The sequence below is a fragment of the Carex rostrata genome, chromosome 9 (genome assembly GCF_964058835.1).
Source record: "Carex rostrata chromosome 9, lpCarRost1.2, whole genome shotgun sequence".
Taxonomy (NCBI): Eukaryota; Viridiplantae; Streptophyta; class Magnoliopsida; order Poales; family Cyperaceae; genus Carex; species Carex rostrata.
In genome coordinates, this window is record NC_135926.1 from 1802567 (window position 1) to 1817999 (window position 15433).

At 35.1% G+C, this 15433-nt stretch overlaps 1 protein-coding gene across 1 annotated transcript; it reads right to left on the reverse strand.

Annotated features, from left to right (window-relative positions):
• Nucleotides 1-5749: 5749 nt before the first annotated feature.
• LOC144559839 (phototropic-responsive NPH3 family protein NPY4-like) lies at nt 5750-9023 on the reverse strand. The gene is made up of 4 exons (XM_078308986.1): nt 8547-9023; nt 8105-8174; nt 6733-7839; nt 5750-6438 (listed from the first exon to the last, which is right to left on the reverse strand). The coding sequence occupies exons 1-4, from the start codon at nt 8606-8608 to the stop codon at nt 5962-5964; spliced, it is 1716 nt and encodes a 571-aa protein (XP_078165112.1). The 5' UTR covers nt 8609-9023; the 3' UTR covers nt 5750-5961.
• Nucleotides 9024-15433: the final 6410 nt, after the last annotated feature.

The following is a 15433-nucleotide window of genomic DNA, read 5'->3' on the forward strand; positions in this document are numbered from 1 at the left end:
TAATTTTGCCCAGCCAGCACCCTACGAGCACCAAGTGCTTCGAGTCCGGAAGTAGCGAGTGTTTGTGTGATGGTTTTGCCCAACCGGTACCCTACCACACCGAGTGCTTCGAGTTCGAAAGTGACAGTGAACTATTTCAAACTTGTTGTGACTTTCGCTTAAAAATCAATTATTTTGTTTGTTTATAAAAATATGAGAAAAAAAGAGGGACAAGAGAATCAAAGATCAAGTGTTCAACTCATGAATAATGCAATTAAAATCCTCTTTTTACCTTTCTTTCTTATTCGGCGAAGGAAGTTGTACCCTTTTTTGTATTGTTTTCACTCAATTAACCACTTTTTTTTCGGTGATCTCTATATCTTCACTCAATTTAATTATCTATCTAAATTTGAATATAATTTTGACTCTATCTCCCGGTCTCTCTGTCCTCTCCTCAGATTCCTAAGTCATTTTTTTATAGCGCAAGAGGGCGCTATTGCTGCCAAGAATCATGCTTGATTAAATCGGCCAACCTTGTGATCCTCAAATTAAATGAGCCAACATTCAATTTTTTTAATTCCCAGATATTGTGCTATTACTATCATTATAACGGTGAATATTAATATTTCATGTGTTACGCCAGGTTATTCGCTTCAGTTTCTTTGATGGTGTGGATTCGCACTCAGAACCAATTATAACATTACACGGCTACAATGTAATAAATTAATAGGGTAAATTTCGCTGTAGGTCACTAAACTTTGTTATTTGTCACGAATTGGTCACTCAAGTTTGATTTGTTCCTTTTGAGTCATTCAATTTTGTTATTTGTCCCAATCAAGTCCCTCTATTTTTTCCATCCAAAATTTTAACGGAATATACTAATTCCGTTAGTATTTTGGATGGAATATGCTCATTCCATTAATATTTTGGATGGAATGAGTATATTCCGTTAATTTTTTGGACGGAATAGGAATATTCTGTTAAAATTTTGGATGGAAAAGTGTAGAGGGACTTAATTGGGACAAATAACAAAGTTGAGTGACTTAAAAGGGACAAATCAAATTTAAGTGACCAATTCGTGACAAATAACAAAATTTAGTGACCTACAGCGAAATTTACCCAAATTAATATATATATCCTTTGCACCGATAAAGCAGTGTGATCTTATTTCATGCATTGATCTCAATTTTATGAGAGCATCATATGCTAACTTAAATTTGTATATATTTATCACATTGACACGTGAAAACATAATTAAATATGCACCGTTTTCATTTTATCCATCCCAATTTCATTGCTATTTTTTTAATTTTTACTATCACATTAGCGCACAACAAATTTTAGTGAACCAATTTACATTTGTATTTATGACTAAAGATTGTCAAATGTGGATAACCACCGCCACAACCATTATCAGCATCATTGATTCAGGAGTGATTTGGCCGCTCAATTATTATCATTACATCAGTGGAAATCATAATTTAAAACCATTCAGCTCAAATGAGTAATTTGGACAGCTTTAACGGCTTATAAATGTGCACCGTTAGAATGCGGATTCTCATAATTTTATCACCATTATAAACGATGTGGTCTGATGGGCTACGAAAGTGGCACAAGTCCAATTATAAGGTGGCCAATAATGCATGAAAGGCTTATGATCCATTTATTTAAAAGTTATCCGAAGCCCTTCAAATTTTTTATCCGGTAACTAATTTGGATTTGCATAGTTTGATCCAGTAGCGACTTATTTTCTCTATTTTTCTATTATTTTGTTCGACAGGCAGCTTATTTTTCGTGTATAACCATTGGTCTCATATATTTCCTTTTTTTATTTTTCTTTTCTCTTTAATATTCTCTTTTTATGCATTGTACCGTATTTATTTTTATTTTTATCAAAAAATGCTCTAATGACAACACTGCTTCTTTATCATTACAATGGTGTAGAGTCAATTTCTGTGAACGATGGGTGACATTTCAGACATGTCCCGCAACACTTGAGTTGTATGAAGACCAGTTGTGTAAGTGTCACATTTTTAAAGTAAAACAATGAACATTTTAGAAATTTGTATTTGTCATCATATAGAATTCTATACATAGTTCAAGATCAAGAGCATTTTTTTGAACAATTTTAAAAATAAATATAAATTTCATGAAATAAAATGCATATAACATCCAATTCATAAACATAACATTTAAAAATAATCAACATAAGATAATTTTTATAACACATAACTAACAAGAGGTTCATATGTATCAGAGTGAGAGATCAGTGATGTATGAATGAGTGTAAGTGAGAAATATATATTAGTCTTTGTACTCTCTCCATTAAATAATATTAAACAGAGATATTGTGAATAATAATGAAAATCACACCAAACATTTTATTATGATAATTTTATGTACACGATAAATTTTTCTCACCACGCATACGTGGAACAAGTAAATATCAATAATTCAGAAACACTTTCAAATACATAATATCAAAATGAGTACATATATATTCTACAAATGAATTCTAATATCCCATAGCGAATTAATCTTCAAATAGAGAAACTACCAGAATCTATGAAGCACTTAGTTATTCACTTTCAGATACAATTCACCACTTGCTGCATTGTTGGGCGGAGTGTCGGGTTATTATTTAAGCACCTATATGCAATCTGAATCAATTTGAGAATATCATTGATGACTATTCCCGTTGGTGGTTCAATGCGTTGGTCAAGGAAATCTTGGAGTATGATCTCCTCTTTGCCGGAAGTAGATAGATTGATCAAATCTCCGGGATGCTTTCCTATAAGCAATTCCAACACGATTACTCCAAAGCTATATGCGTCACATTTGTCAGTCATCTTCATGGTATATGCTAGTTCTGCATAAAAAAATAAATCAGATTGCAATTATTTCCATTCTTCAATACAAGTATATTAATTAATGGAAACTAAAATACGATAATTGGGTGGTGTATAAATAACCTGGTGCTATGTACCAGCAAGCATGCTTCAATTAGAAGACTCCAGCTTGAGAAATTTAGCAGTGCCAAAATCCGAGATACATGCTGTAAACTCAGAATCAAGTAAGATGTTTTTGCAAGTTACATCCTGATGTACTATTGGTGGATTACAAATTTACAATCATGATGCAAATGTGAGAGAGCACATGCAACATCTTTCAATATAGAATTCCTCTTTTCCCAATCCAATTCTATTACAGCCTCACAATTGAGAACGTTATGTAAATCTCTCTTCTCATAATACTTGTATATAAGAAATTTATTTTGAGGTGAGGAACAATAATCAAATAATTTAGCAATGTTGCGGTGTCGAATTTGGGTAATAGTGCGAATTTCTCTGTGGAAAGCTTCAACATCTAGTGATGTTTCACCACCTGCCAAGTAAATTTTCATTACAGCTACTATGAGGTTATCTAGTGCTAAAGTCACTTTGTAAACTCTTGTGTTGCCTTCGCTTCCAATGCAATATTTCTCATTAAAATTCTTCTTTTGCCTTTATAATATACTCATACACATCTCTCCCATCAAAATTCCACACGGAAAAAATGTCACCTTTCATAGGAATGTGCCCTGATTTTTCTTTTCTCGTTTTTGTGTATAGGAGGTAAAGTTGCCAGAGTAAGAAAGAGATTAGTAGTGCACTACCACAAGTTAGAGTTGTAATCAACTTAACCTTTCGTAGTCTAGTTGATCCATTCTTACCTTTAACAAATCCATCACACAATGACAAATCCTGAACAGTGCCACAAAGATTTGTGTTGTGTACAAACCATTGTTGTGGAGATTTCTGAAAGAACTTTTTGTCGGGCACTGGACCCTCTAGTTGATTGTATGACAAATCTATGGTTGACAAGCTTAACAAGTCACCCAATGAAGATGGAATCTAACCAGTTAGATTGTTGTGAGATAGATTGAGATTTTGTAACATTATTAAGTTCGCTATCTCAATTGGTATTTCTCCGGTAAAAAAATTTGAGCTTAAATCTCAATTGGTATTAACTTTTGTTAAACTACTGCAATTTTTCAAACTACTTGGAATTGGACCTTCAAATTTGTTATCGTGCAAAGCAATCCCTTCAAGAACTTGCCTTTGCACAAATCAGCAGGTACAGATCCAGAAAGGTTGTTGTAGCTCAAAAAAAAAATTGAACTAACCTTGTTAGATTATTCATTTCATGAGGTATTGATCCAAATAATCTATTGCTCATAATGAATAAATTTTCAATCATGGTCAAGTTTCCAAAAGTAGAAGGAATTTCTCCGCTCAAAGAATTTGAAGATAGGGTTAGACTCATCATCTTTGTTAGCAAACCAATTGTTGGAGGGATCCATCCAGAGAGAGTATTCCTCTCCAGAATTAAAGTGTTCATATTACTTAGGTTTTCAAGAGCAATTGGAATTTCTCCACTTAAAAAGTTCATTGATAGTGCTAAATTTGTCAATTGTGTAAGTCTGCCAATTTCAGAAGGAATCGATCCGTAGATATTATTATCCCAAAGATACAGATAGACAAGATTAGTTAAGTTTCCTAGAATAGTAGATATTTCTCCACTCAAAGAATTTTCTGGTAGGCTTAAAATTATCAAATGTGTAAGTTTATCAATTTCATGAGGAATCGATCCAACAAGAATATTATCCCAGAGATACAGATAGGTAAGATTGGTTAAGTTACCTAAATTAGTAGGTATTTCTCTACTCAAAAAGTTTGCTGCTAGGCTTAAACCAATCAAATTTGTAAGTTTACCAATTTCAGGAGGGATCGGTCGGTCCAGTTAGATTATTACTCCAAAGATACATATAGACAAGATTAGTTAAGTTTTCTATATTAGTAGGTATATCTCCACTTAGCCAGTTATCATGTAGTTATAAATCTGTCAAATGTGTAAGTTCACCAATTTCAGAAGGGATTGGTCCAGAGAGTATTGCTCCCAATATACAGAACTTTTAGGTTTGTCAAGTTTCCAATGCTTGACGGGATCAAACCATAAAGAACATTATCAGAGAGATCAAGATAGGTGAGTTTTGAGAAGAAACATATTGACAGAGGAATTACTCCGCTGAAGTTATTATCACTGAGATTAAACGTTCTAATGGATGAAAGAGCAGAGAAATTAAGAGCATCTAATTTTCCAATTATACCTTCATGGGAAAGAGAAATTTTAGTAATCACTTGCCTTCTTTTGTTAGTGTTACGGCAAGTGATTCCAGTCCAGTTACAAGGATGGACATGCAGATTCCAAGATGAAAGCGGTTGTTGAGTCTGGAGAGTGGATACTGCTTTCCAAAGGAGGAGAGCTTGTGCTTGTGATGTGAAAGAAGATTGACTCAGAGGAAGTAGAAAGAGTAGTGCAAGGAACAAGAGAATGCACCTCATTTCTGCTAAAATGGTAAAAGCTCAACTTATAGCTTGTGGTTACTTATCAAAGCATGAGGATTGGCCCTCTTATAAACTTAGCGGTGAGACAAAGCAATTAAAATTAATAGAGACAGGCAAGGGAAGTGGACTTATCAGTTCAAACAGACGTACTTAACCAGTTCGGTGCTATGAAAAGACTGCCATGGAGAAATATTGTCTAGCAATGAGTTCTAACTGTTCGGTAATAAAATGTAATGGCCAGCGTAACAGGGTTTCACATATACAGAATATAAACAGTGATCTTGAAAAGTTTCTCTATGATAACACGACGAGGCCAGACCACAAGAGCAACAAAAATATTTCGATCTTTTCGCCTTCAAAAGAACTTAATGTTATAGGATGCATTAAATGAAAACAGTTCTTAGTTTAAATTTAACAAGCTAACAATCAACGTAAACTACCACAGCGTACCAGTTCTTAAAATCCATCCTGCTTGCTGTCTCACCATCTTTCAGAAAACACAGAAAGAAAAAAAAAATAAGAAAAAGGAGAATCAACTACAACACTAGTGCTATCCCTGAACCTTAAAACCAAACAACCTTCACTAGGTAACCAACTATCGTACTTTCCTTGCCGGTGTAGCCTTTGCAATCCCTTCAGGACTGCCCGACGAATCTGACCCACTACTCACCAGCATACCATTCCCATTACCTTTCACAGGCAAAATCTTTCCCAGTATTTTCTTAGGTGTCACATTTGTCTTCACCTTCACTGTATTCACACCATTTACACCATCCCAACTATCATCCTCAGTGGTGGTTGTAGTGGTGGTGGTGGTGGTGAGAGTGGTGGCAGCAGAGCGGGAACTTCCATAGGAAGTTACGACACTTGAATTGTCAGCTCTGTTACTGTCACTAGAGACAGAGGCAGAGGCAGAAGAACGAGATTGCTCATGGAAAAGGAGCTGGACAACAAGGCGGAGAGGCAAACGGTCGTTTTGAACAGCATGGGCACATGCATCAGGGGAGAGCCTTTTGCAGTCAAGTAGCGAGCAAAGCTTCTTCTTCTCACCTTTGCTTATGTTTTGGTGCTCCTATTTGAGTTTCAAACAGTTAACATGGTGCACTTTAAAATTCTTAATTACTACTTTTTACTTGCTTTTGTTAGTACAGATATAGGTACTTTCATTTAATGTGCCTGAATCTGGTTGTATATATTGCTCCTTATCTCCTTATAAAAAAGTTTCTTACCTCGTATATGCAATGATCTGATGAACTGTTCGTAATAGACTGGTATTTTGTGGTGAAAACTGGCATTGCAAACTTTGCAAAATATACTTAGATCTCAACTTAAAAAAATACCTGATTTAATTAAGAATATGACTCACCTTGAGATATATATCAACAGCACGGTAGATCCCGTCATGCACGGGTCTTGACTCACTTGGTATCATCTCGGCCAAATCTAGAAACTTCAACAGAGGCATATTTGGATCTTTTGCCACTTCAGCAAGATAACCGTCAATTAACTTCGCCACTAAACCTTTCTTATTGCAGAAAAGCATGCCTGACCTCTCCATATCCTTGACACCACCATTGTCACTATCTTGCATCACGAATTCTTCTACTATGTTAAGAACCATATCTATGTCATATATGGTTAGCTCTCCATCTATGGTAGGAATTAAGAGATCAGTTACTGAAGCCTCTTCTAACTGCTTGCCAATTCTTTTCACCAGTTCATTTTTGCATGCTTTGGCACAACGTAACATGCATGCAGCTCGTAGTAGCTTGAGGAGGAAGCTACAAGAAACTGAACCTCTTTCGTTTGGCAACAACCATGTAACAGTTTCTACAAGAGATTTCACTTTTGCGTCTCCTTGAATAACTGACACCTTGCTCAAACCAGGGACCCGCTTGTAAGTGTAGGTTTTTACAGCCTCACCTATCACTTGGTATGAAACCCTCCCCTTGGTTTTTATTGTATCAATTATCTGTTTGAACTGATCCAACTCAACCTCCGTTAAATCATCAACCCACCAATCTTTTGGTACCACCGCTGGAGCAAGTTTCTTTCGGTTGTACGTGTATGACCACTCAACCTTTGACACATCAACAGAAGCCTTACTTGCAATGCACTCCATGCAACGATCCACTAGATTCAAATCTTCACACCATGATTTGAGGGTTTTCATGGTCTGAAGGGTAATAATGGAATCTTTCCAGCTACGGAAAACACTTGATAGAAAAACATCAATTTTGTAGACCAGGTTGCCTTTTTCGATTGATTCATGCATTTCAAGGTACTCAGCTGCACACCGAGTGGAGATGACATTATGAGGGTTGAGAGTCACAGTCGTGCCATAGCAGAACTTTGCACAAATCTCAAAGGAGGTGGCACCACCAGGGACATCATTGAGATGGATATTGTTGGCTAAGTCAGTAGGAGATGCAAGGAGCTTTTGGATTCGGCCACTTTTTGAGAGAAGGGGGAACTGCATTATTATGTATTGAATTGTGAGATAGAAAAAGAGATGAGAGAAATTGACTAGCAATTAATGATAGATGCCGGCCCATATCTTACTATTGGCTTAGTATTGCATTCGTGATTACTTTTAAGAGGACAAACTTTAAGACAGACGATGGGTTTTGAGTTTTGTTTGGTTAAGGCCAGAACAATGCATATAGTACTTACCAGTACAAGACAATAACAAAAGAGAGATATGAGACCCCAAATCTTCAAGTAAAAGAAAGTTGTACCTTGTGTAGATGGAACTTGACTTCCCCTACATGAATTATGATGTCAGTAGCCATTTCCGTCGCCACTATCCTGCAATTGGTTGAAACCAATTTAGGCATAATTAAACTAATAGAGCAATTATTTGGGGTGTAAGCACACAACCGATTCCATCAGAAACTACTGAGAGCAAAGAACAACCAAAATCAGATAAAGACTTGTCTCAAATTTTCTAGCAATCCAGGTACTGTAATATACAGGCAATTACCAAATGAATTACTAAATAAGCTTAGCACTTGGATCAACATCAGTTGTTTCATGAAAAAGTTCGTAGCTAAAACCAGATAAGTAAAGAAAAACCATGTACAAAACAAAAACAAAAAGAATAACAAAACACTAAAGTTTGCACCATTCCATGGCATAGTTAAACGATACTAAAGAAAATGTAATAATAGATTAAATCACCTAACATCATTTCCATCTGTCTGAAAGGAGTCAGGTTTTGATCCAAGCTTCATAAACTTCATTTTAGCCCTTCAAAAGCTTCCAATTTCAAATTGCAACTTCTCCAACCCCAGTGGTTCTCGATATATAAAACAGTACCAGGCCCCTCTAAAAAAACCCGCGGAGTATATTGACAAATATTCCAGGAGGTTTGGGTCAAAATGAGTACATATAGCAATAAACCAAGAGACACGGTATAAAATATTCTTGTTGTTTAATCTACTGGTACAAGAGCCCACACAACCTAGCACGAAATCCCTTCTCCTCAATTGATTAAATTATTTGTTTTTCTCTTCCTTCCCTTTGAGCTTTTCTTGAGATGTTAAGATCTAATGCACATTCCTTGCAAGTTGTTGTTGTGGTGAAAAACTTGCCCTGAAATAAAATAAATGAATGAATCAGTACTGATGAAATATGCATAGGAGAGACTTGGTATTTTGCTAGTCTTACAAAAGGGTCTGAATTCCTAAGAGAACATACAAAAAATGCATTGAGAGAAACTAACATGCGAGGTATGTGGAGAGAGATATTAAATACATATATACAGCAAAAGACACAATTTACGACAGAGGAAACATGTGAGGCTACTATATATTGTTAGCGTGGTATGAGACCAGAAGCTGGAAAAAAGTACCAACTTGGAGACAAAATAGATAGAGGAAATGTCAAGAAAATTTGTTTCGCTTGATTTACAGGAAAAAAAAAAAAGGCATTCTGTGATTCGTTATTTTGAGAAGAATCATGGAAAAAGTACCAACTTGGAGACAAAATAAAAGGAGAAAGTGTCAAGAACTTTGAGTTGGTGTTTTAAATTACTAATGCACAGCAGCACAAGTCATTAGACAAGAAACAAAAAATAAATAAATAAAAGACTCCAACTCTCCAAGTAAATATTATTAATGGTGCTAATAATAGATTGACACAACATAGGACTTGCTACACACAAAGAAAAGCATTAGCAATTCATGTAGAGAAAATGAAATAAAAGAGCAATTACAAACTTACTTGGTATGTGGTAATGAGACTGAATGCATGCCAAGAGGAGAGATTCTAGATCTTTTCGAGGGAGAGTCGGAGCGACCGAGAGAGAGCGAGACGACACAAAGTGATGTTAAGCAAATGAAAATAAAACAAAGGCAAAATAAAGAAAAGAAACTGAATAGCCTTGTCAGGTGTCCTCTAATGAGCCACTACACAGCAACAGCAGAGGCCCATCATGGCACCTCCCATGCCCAACATCTCTTTTCTCTCTGATTCGCCCTTTTATTTTTTTTGTGAATCTCTCGCTCTCTTTTTTCTCAGTATATGTTGCCGTTGTCAGTGTCAACCAAAAAAAAAAAAAGCAAGAGAGAGAGCGAGCATGTAGAGTTTACCTCTTCACTAGGAAGAATCCAACCAGATACTCTTCAGAGCTACCACCTTTCTCTCTCACTATCTCTCTCTCTCTCCTCTCTTTAGACAGAGCAGGGATCTCCAATATGAGAGTAGTGCTCTGCTTTCCTTCTTCCTTTCTCTCCTTTTTATTACCATTCATTTATTAGTGGTATTTACTACCTCTCTGTCTCTCACTCTCTTTTTTCTAGGGGTTCGGATAGTGTCGGGTAAAGAGAAATGTTTTTATTTTAGCAGAAAAGAGAGCTGTTTGTTTGTCTGCTCAATTGTGAGTTTAAGCCAGTAAAGTTACTTTGGAGGCCTGCTATTCCTGGAATATTCCAAACGAGCCCCTTTACCAATGTTGTCTTGAGAAGAACAAAATACAATATCTACAACGGATTTCTTTTCTTCTTTTCCCAGTAGAAAGACTTCAATTCTACGTCAAAATCTTCATTGGACTAAACGAGGAAATTTATTTTCTGAACAAAACAAAAAATCACCGGGTATTATATGAGAGTGATTATCAGTTTATCACTGGATAGGTAGTGTATTAATGGTCGAGCGGGTACGGGTACGTCTCGGGTACGGATATGACGGGTACTAGGGTATACGGGTACGGGTATGTCGGGTATTTTTTTCAAAAACCATACCCTACCCGTCCTATACCCGTACCCGTGTACCCTTGACGGGTTGGGCGGTCCGGGTACGGGTAGGGCGGGTACGGGTATTTTTTTTTTTTTTTTTTGCTGTTTTTTTCTGGTTTTTTTGTTTTCGTTTTTTTTTTCTGTTATTTTTTTTTCTGTTTTTATTATGTTTTTTTTTTACTTTAAAACAATAAAATATAAATATAAATAAAAAAACAGAAATTAAAAAACAGAAATTAAAAAACAGAAATTAAAAAGCAGAAATTAAAACAGAATTTTAAAAACAGAAATTATAAAACAGAAATTAAAAACAGAATTTTAAAAACAGAAAAAAAAAACAGAATTTCAAAAACAGAAATAAAAACAGAATTTTAAAAACAGAATTTTAAAAACATAAATTAAAAAACAGAAATTAAAACACAAAAAATAAAAAATAGAAATTAAAAAACAGAAATAAAAACAGAATTTTAAAAACAGAAATTAAAAAATAGAAATAAAAACAGAATTTTAAAAACAGAAATTAAAAAACAGAATTTTAAAAACAGAAATTAAATTGAATTTGGGGGGGAAATTTGAATTTGGGGTTTGAATTATTGGGTCGGGTATAAGGGTACGGGTACGGGTAAGGGTAGACGGGTACCCGGGTAGGGTAAAGTCGGGTAAAGTCGGGTAAGGGTAGACGGGTACCCGGGTAGGGTAAAGTCGGGTACGGGTAAGGTCGGGTACGGGTATGGTCGGGTATTTGTCCAAAAAAATCGGTCCAGTCCGTTTTTTGCCCGTACCCGCGTACCCGAGTACCCGACCCATACCCGGGCTCGGGCACGGGCGGGTAGGGTAGGGTATACCCTTAACGGGTATAATTAATACTCTACTGGATAGGTAAGGAAAAAAAATATTACAATAATGCTAAACTATCAACTATCAATTTTACAGAAAATATCGTATTATACGGTGAGAAACATAATTATTTTGTAATAATTTGAAATTGGAAACAAATTTTTCTCGAATAACTTTAAAATATATATATATATAATTGAGTTAGGCTTGGGTGCTATGGATAGCATAGTGGCCTCTATGCTACGGCTCAATATTCGAGTTTTCAAAATCCAAACGGTCGATCCGAACCGTTCATCTTATTCTCCATATTAATATCTGCTTGGAGACCAAATTTTATAATTTTCTGAATTTTTTTACTATTTATTAAGCCACTTTGAAAATCGCTAATCCAACGGTTTTACTGTTTTGTGCAGCCACCGTTGGATCAACAATTTTGTAAAATACTTAATAAATAGTAAAAAAATTCAGAAAAATGTAAAATTTGGTCTCCAAGCAGATATTAATATGGAGAATAAGATGAACGGTTCGGATCGACCGTTTGGATTTTGAAAACTCGAATATTGAGCCGTAGCATAGAGGCCACTATGCTATCCATAGCACCCCAGCCTAACTCTATATAATTATATATATGAGGAGGGTTCAAATGCCTCCATGTTTTTGTGCCTCCATCATGCCTCCATTTTTCTCCATCATTTTCAAAGTTCAAACAGTCGATCCGAACCGCTCAATCTAACCTCCATACTAAAATATGTTTGGAGACCAAATTTTATAGTTTTAGGAATTTTTTTACTATTTTTTTAGATAGGTACAAAAATACTGTTTTTAGATGGTTCAGATTTACTGATTTTGTACCTATCTAAAAAAATAGTAAAAAAATTCCTAAAAATATAAAATTTGGTCTCCAAACATATTTTAGTATGAAGGTTAGATTGAGCGGTTCGGATCGACTGTTTGAACTTTGAAAATGATGGAAAGAGATGGAGGCATGATGGAGGCACAAAAACATGGAGGCATTTGAACCCTCCTCTATATATATATATATATATATATATATATATAGAGGTAGGCTAATAAACAATCGATTGTTCCTAGCCTCCCGTGCAACCAAATCGTTTTCCGATTTTTAAAGTCCAAATGATTGATCCAAACCGTTAGATGTGATCTCCATGTTAAAATGTGCTAGGAGACCAAATTTTACATTTTTTTGGAATTTTTTTACTATTTATTAAGCCACTTTGAAAATCGCTGATCCAACAGTGGCTTAACCAAACAGTCAAATCAGAAGCTACCGTTGGATCAGTGATTTTCAAAGTGGCTTAATAAATAGTAAAAAAATTCCAAAAAATATAAAATTTGGTCTTCTAGCACATTTTAATATGGAGATCACATCTAACGGTTTGGATCGATCATTTGGACTTTAAAATTCGGAAAACGACTTGGTTGTACGGGAGGCTAGGAACAATCGATTGTATATTAGCCTACCTCATATATATATATATATATATATATATATATATATATATATATATATAGGGTCTGTCTAAATTGCTGCTGGCAGCATTTCAGCAGAGGTGCTGCCGGGGCTATATTTAGCCGTGTGATGTTCAAACAACAAATCCAAACCGTTAGATGTTTAATCTATATTATAATCTACTTGGAGACCAAATTTTACATTTTTTGGAATTTTTTTACTATATATTAAGCTGGTTTGAAAACCGCTGATTTCAGTAAATTTCTGCAGCATTGAAATCAGTAGTTTTCAAACCAGCTTAATATATAGTAAAAAAATTCAAAAAAATGTATAATTTGGTCTCCAAGTAGATTATAATATAGATTAAACATCTAATGGTTTGGATTTATTGTTTGGACATCACAAAATAAAAAAACAGTGGCAGCACTGCCGGCAGCAAATTAGCCACAGCCTATATATATATATATATATATATATATATATATATATATGAAGAGTTAGGCTGGGGTGCTATGGATAGCATAGAGGCCTCTATGCTATGGCTCAATATTCGAGTTTTTAAAATCCAAATGGTCGATTCGAACCGTTCATCTTATTCTCCATATTAATATCTGCTTGGAGACCAAATTTTACATTTTTCTGAATTTTTTTACTATTTATTAAGTATTTTACAAAATTGTTGATCCAACGGTGGCTGCACAAAACAGTAAAACCGTTGGATTAGCGATTTTCAAAGTGGCTTAATAAATAGTAAAAAAATTCAGAAAATTATAAAATTTGGTCTCCAAGCAGATATTAATATGGAGAATAAGATGAACGGTTCGGATCGACCGTTTGAATTTTGAAAACTCGAATATTGAGCCGTAGCATAGAGGCCTCTATGCTATCCATAGCACCCCAGCCTAACTCTATATATGAATACAGAAAATAATTTATACTAACATTCTAAATTCAAAACCATATCCAAAGTTTAGTAATTCGGATATCAAATATCAGTTTTCATCCCATTTAATGGGGTAAAGTTAAAAAACCTAAAGAGTGCCTTTTTTTTAAAGTTAAATTAGCATCTCTTCAAGATTATCCTTAATATTTTGTGATCGATTGCGATATTGCTGTCATGTTATTTAAATAAATGTTACAATATTTTTTTATCATGAATGAGGGTCAAAAGTTGTCAAATAAATTTTTTTGTGCACGCAATATTTTATACAAAGAACAATGTTTTAATCACTAAAACAGACGTGATTCTTGTAAATGCTACCGTTCTTGTTTTGAAAAATGCTTTTACATTAAATAAGTATCATCACTAAAACTTTTTTTTGAAAACTTGGTAGTAGCTATCAAGATTCGTGAGGAAAAATCGAACTCTCAACCTTTGAATATAACAACTCTATGATATTTTTCTAGCCAATTGTGCTCCTGATCTAAAGTGTCTTATAATTCATATTAGATTTTTGTTTTACTTGAATTAAGAGTTCTGGTATCTTTTTGACTTTTAGTCAATCAACAATAATAAATTTAACGAACAACCTAGTAATTAAAGCTATTTTAAATTTGAGAACCTATAGTAGTATAGCTTTTTTTTTGTGTTTCTATACAGTATAGCTTGACAAGCGCCTAGCAGTCCTATGACCTGAAAGAGACCTAAGAGTGAGTTCATTCAATTACTGGTAGCGACTTGAATCAGTACATACGAGTGGCGTGTCAGATCGTAATTTGAGCTCAGAGCTGACCTTTGTTATCATAGCATCCTCTTCTTTTGAGATCTGCATATGCTTCGGAAACATAAATTTCATCATGCTAGCCGCACCACTATTATTTCTTTCTTTTACTAATAAATGAAACTGAAAAGCAGGAACTAGAAGAAAAAATCCGGTACGATATTTTTATTATTATATTTGGTGGAAAGGTCAGGAGACAGGATTACATTCAAATAGTGAATTGAAAAAATCTGACAGCGTCAGATCCGATCCGACCGAACCGTGGACCGCCTTCTAATCGATCCGATTCTAGCTAGATTTCAAACCAGTCTGGACTAATTTTAGGATGGATCTAACAAGAGTTTGAATTGGTTTTTTGAACTAGACTCCCGAAAACCCGACCTGCCCAAACTCTCGATCCGGACCAATTTGAGACCTGCCTAAATCTGGACCGGATCGGACTAAACAGAAACAGATCTGTTTCAGCCAGAAACAATCCACTTTTTTTTTTTAAAAAAACCAGACTCGGACCCGACCCAGACCAACTCATGCTAATTTTGGACCAAGGGTCTAGCACGGGTTTGGTCCAACTCCCCCAAATAGGACTCGTTGGACCTGACCCTAGCAAATCCTCTGGACCCAAAGACCGTGGGAACCATGGTCCCGACGGGTTCGGACCGACTGAACCCGACCCGACCCATTTGGTAAACAGTACATTCAAACATCGGTCAATCTAGTTTATTTTTAGATATTTATTTCTTGTTGAGTATCACAAATTAATGCGTAATAAACTAATAATTAAGAACAAGTATCTAATTGTTA

Coding starts and splice junctions, on each gene's coding strand:
- LOC144559839 (XM_078308986.1), bottom strand. CDS start 8,608: ATGAAGTTTATGAAGCTTGGATCAAAACCTGACTCCTTTCAGACAGAT. Junction 8,175..8,546: donor ACAGATGGAAATGATGTTAG/GTGATTTAATCT, acceptor AACCAATTGCAG/GATAGTGGCGACGGAAATGG. Junction 7,840..8,104: donor TCAAGTTCCATCTACACAAG/GTACAACTTTCT, acceptor ATAATAATGCAG/TTCCCCCTTCTCTCAAAAAG.